The sequence below is a fragment of the Eimeria mitis genome, genomic scaffold, assembly GCF_000499745.2.
Source record: "Eimeria mitis Houghton genomic scaffold, Emh_scaff4593, whole genome shotgun sequence".
NCBI classification, from domain to species: Eukaryota; Apicomplexa; class Conoidasida; order Eucoccidiorida; family Eimeriidae; genus Eimeria; species Eimeria mitis.
The window spans coordinates 1-4165 of record NW_013572903.1 but is presented as its reverse complement, the minus strand read 5'-3'; the positions used below and the strand labels follow the sequence as shown (position 1 = coordinate 4165).

General features: G+C 48.9%; 1 protein-coding gene across 1 annotated transcript; it reads right to left on the bottom strand.

The window, feature by feature from the left end:
* Positions 1-1147: 1147 nt before the first annotated feature.
* On the bottom strand, positions 1148-2896 carry EMH_0076320 (uncharacterized protein; the record flags this gene model as incomplete). Its single annotated transcript, XM_013499713.1, has 3 exons — positions 1148-1265; positions 2239-2685; positions 2778-2896. The coding sequence occupies 3 exons, from the start codon at positions 2894-2896 to the stop codon at positions 1148-1150; spliced, it is 684 nt and encodes a 227-aa protein (XP_013355167.1).
* Between the last annotated feature and the right edge of the window lie 1269 nt (positions 2897-4165).

The window sequence follows — 4165 nt, the reverse complement described above, 5'->3', positions numbered from 1 at the left end:
AGAAAAGGCATTCCTATTGGCTCCTAACATCATATAGAAGAATTTGCTCGTTATAAAAAAAAAAAAAAAACACAACTCTAGAGAGAAATTTCTCGCTGGAAATTTCTTCTGTGGTTCAGGCTGAGTTCACACTGCCATGGGAAAGGTACGCCGAGGAGTGGGTGTCGCTCCGCAGTTGTACAGCTGAGCTGGAGAACTGGAGAAGTGTCACCGCGTCTCCGCCTCATACACAAGAGTTTAAAAAAGAAAAAGGTACAGCTAAGTACAGCTAAGAAGGTAATGTAAACAGAGACAGAAAAGAATCTTTATTTGTTTGTGACAGTCGTCTGCCGCCTCATGCTAGTTTTCTTTGTATCTCAGTTACACCCATAGCCTTCCATGTTTTGGGTTTCTTAGAATGCCGCAAACCACAATATTCCCTGGGGCTTAATTACTTTTCCTGTACTTTCTAAACGCTGTCTTTCACCATCTAACTTTGGCAAGAGTTCTAGGATTCTTTCTGCGTCGTTTGCCGGGAGCCTCCGTAAGCCTAATATACTTCACGCTCTGCATCGGTCTCTTCTGTTTAGTGCGTTCTCTGGCTGTGAGCCCTTGCATTGGTGTTAGGGCTGAGCTGCTGTGCTCTAAACATAGCCGACCCTGGTGAGGGTTACCCCTCGACGTTCCCCGGAAGAGGCAGGCTTCTGAAGGGACAGGGCACGATGCAGGAGACGCAAGCGACAGTGTAGGAGTTGCTACGGCTGCTCTGCGCCCGCCGTTTTTACGTGCTATGCTGATGCAATGCATTATATTGCTACTGTTCCTCCTTCAGGCTAAACTGCCTGCTCTGTTACGTTGACGGTATCTATCCGAAACGATACATATCTGAGTTCTCCTCCTTCTCCGCAAAATTATTTCTGTGCGGAGGAAGCAGTGACGCGAGGTCCAAGGAATGCTTGAAATCTTTGAGAGTGGGAACGCTTTATTGTAGCTGGTGGGTAAGGATTTTCTAATGATGCGCTGGCACCCTGGAGTGGGCTGTTGGTGGTGATCAACGCCCAGTGACGCTCTACCGTTTGAACTGTCGGCAGCGGCCGTTTAGTCTAGTGGTATGATTCTCGCTTTGGGTGCGAGAGGTCCCGGGTTCAATTCCCGGAACGGCCCCTTTTCACACGGAATTTTTTGCTGATGCACTCTCCAGTTCCTCTCTGACTAATAGGGCATGAAGATACGGCGTCAGCGCGTCTGGTGATCCCCCTGATATGCTTTTCTGTGAAGGTGCAGTCCTGAACCGGAAACGCCACCCAGCAACTCTCTTACTATCGAAACATTGACAAGCTCTTCTCTCTGTGTTTCAGGGTCTTCCGATCTGCTTGAACACGGAACACATTTCGTGTAGGTAATGTCGAGGATTCATGAGTCTTCTTTTCTACATACCAGAGCACGTAAAGCCACCTCTCTCGTACCGGATGCTTTCTCCTGCTTTTCAGGAAACGTAGTAAGTAGCAGGCGAAAATTTTGTCGTAAAAACTTTTAGAGTCTTGATAAATTCATGTTAGTTGTAATGCTCTGCGTGCCACTCCGGGAACTGGTTTTCCTGCAAAGACCCACAGATGATCGCTCTTTACGGATGACACGCAGAATAATAAAGTGTTTGTTTTGTCTCACAGGGAGCAACGCAGGTACATGCAGTATCCTTGAGAAAGAGGAGAGCCCCGTAATATGTGGGGCGAAAGTAAGTGAAGATGACCCGCTCAGACTCAGGGGCAGTATTTCCTAGAGCAATATATACGGCGGCAGCACCAGCACCCATTGCAGGAAAATCTCCAAAACGAAAGATTAAGATATTTGTTCTGGAAAAGGGGCCGTTCCGGGAATTGAACCCGGGACCTCTCGCACCCAAAGCGAGAATCATACCACTAGACTAAACGGCCGCTGCCGACACTGCCAATTGTAGAGAGTCACTTTGCATTGATTACCACCCACTGATCACTCCACGACTAGAAACTTACAAGTAACTGCTCAACTACATACTAGAAATACGACCCCGGATTCCCATATAGGAGGTGAAAAACATTCTGTGGCAATGAAAAAAAAAGCCTCATTAGCGCCTTTGTACAGATGCAATACCCTCGCGAATGAGGATAACTCTTGTATATCTGTAGCGCACACTTTCCGGCCTGGATAAATGACTAAATCGAGCTGCACTGAAGCCGACGTCTTGGGGAAAGAAGTAGCAGCTACCCCAAATCAGTTTACCTTCCTCTCACGAGAAAGAACCAGGATGGCGTGGAGAAGAGGGACCTAAGAGCCCGGAAAAGGTAGTGGCCGTGAGACGGGAGAGCGAGTCCATCGGGTTGCGCGAGCTTTGTGCCTTCGCCAGGCTCGGAGAATAGCTGGGTAACCTTGTATATGACCAGATTGCTCCCAAGAATAGCAGTCTTCTGGTTCCTCTCTCTCTTGAGTAGATACTGGGCATCATCTGGAACTTCGCCACGTTGATCCATGATATAGTTCACTTCATAGGTATCAGTGACGTTGCGGTGAGCATCGTGCACGGGTAGCCAGCTAGCATATGACTCTGGATAAGCCGTCGTGGGACCCCTGGGAATATCGGGAATCAACTGGGAGACGTGGAAGAGATCGTGGCATCCATAGGTTGGGGGAGGGGCCAGACGATACGCAACCTTCCTGATCCGCACTTTGCTCGCGAGCGGACCGCAGAAACACGGCTCAAACTCTGAGCCGGAATTTCGGGGAGGCGTATTGGCAGATTGCTGCTGCTGAGCGACACGTACTCCCCAGAGTAGAAGACAACGTCTCGCCGGTGAGTTTCTGCGTAGGCCTTCTGGGTCCACTTGGCTCGCAGGATATGCGCTTGGGCCGGGTCACAGAGGCGACGGAAACGGTTGGGCATGGGGGGAGTTAAGCTAAGAGTTAGAACGCCGAGAATGTGCTGCTGTGATCGGGTTCTCCCCCGTCATTACCTCGAAGGGGCTGAGCTCCGTTGAGGAGTGGCAGGAGGTGGTATACGCTAGTTCCAATGCGGGCAGCAAGCTTTCCCACTTGCGCTCATCTGATTGTATCTACGCTCGGAATATATTCTCGAGAGCACGGCTCACGCACTCCGTCTGTCTTTCGCCCCGCCGATGGTAAGCGGTAGACGTGGCGCCTTGGGTGTTACAGCGTTTGCAGAGCTGCCCCCAACGCTCAGACTAGAAACGTGCATTGCCATCTGCGATGGCTGCATCGAGAAAGCCGGGATACTGGATAAAACAATCTACCAGCAGGTCGATGGTTTGCTCTGGGGGGATAGTGCAGAGGCACCTGAGTCAGCCGCTTGGGCCGCACGAAAGCAGTACAAAAAAAAGCAGAGTACGCTAGTGTAGATACAAATGCTGTGACTAGGAAACCCTAAACCCTAAACCGTAAACCCTAACCAAACACAACCAGATACTGTGAGAAATATAATCCTGGAGTTTTCCCGGGTAGTCGACTGCTAGACCTCCCGAGTGCTTCACAAACTAGTCTCCGATCGCAGCCTGCTGCTGCGGCTGCTTCTCTTCTGCATCCTCCACGCAGGTTGCCCCCGCTGAGAGAATATCCTCTCTAGCGGGTTGCTGCTAGCTGGCTTGCGTGTGCAGCAGCTAGCACACGGGTTAGTGTTCNGAATATCCTCTCTAGCGGGTTGCTGCTAGCTGGCTTGCGTGTGCAGCAGCTAGCACACGGGTTAGTGTTCCCCCTAATGAACGAGATCACCTCTCTAGCGAAACTTATAAAACGAAATCTTTGTATGTCTCCCAGGTGTAGTGTGGTGCCGCATACATGAATCTAATGAGACAGTAATATTTCTTCTTGATTTTTTTCACATGAAATATAATTAAAAAGCATACAGCTCGTATATTCAAGGAAAATAACAAAGAAAACACAAAAACCCAGTGCATATATCTTTTTATTTCAGAAAGCTGCGAAGAGCCCCCCCCCCACCCACCCCCCGGGTGGAGACCTCAGTACACAACACGCAGCAAGGAAAATTTTTTTTTAAATACAAATAAAAAACAAATAAAAAACAAATAAAAAACTATTTAATATTATAGTTGCTGTATATACAGTAGCAAGCAACGACAACTGAGATATCCTTACCCTTCTCCTACCTCTGCTTTAGTTAGTAACTCGAAAAGCCAAT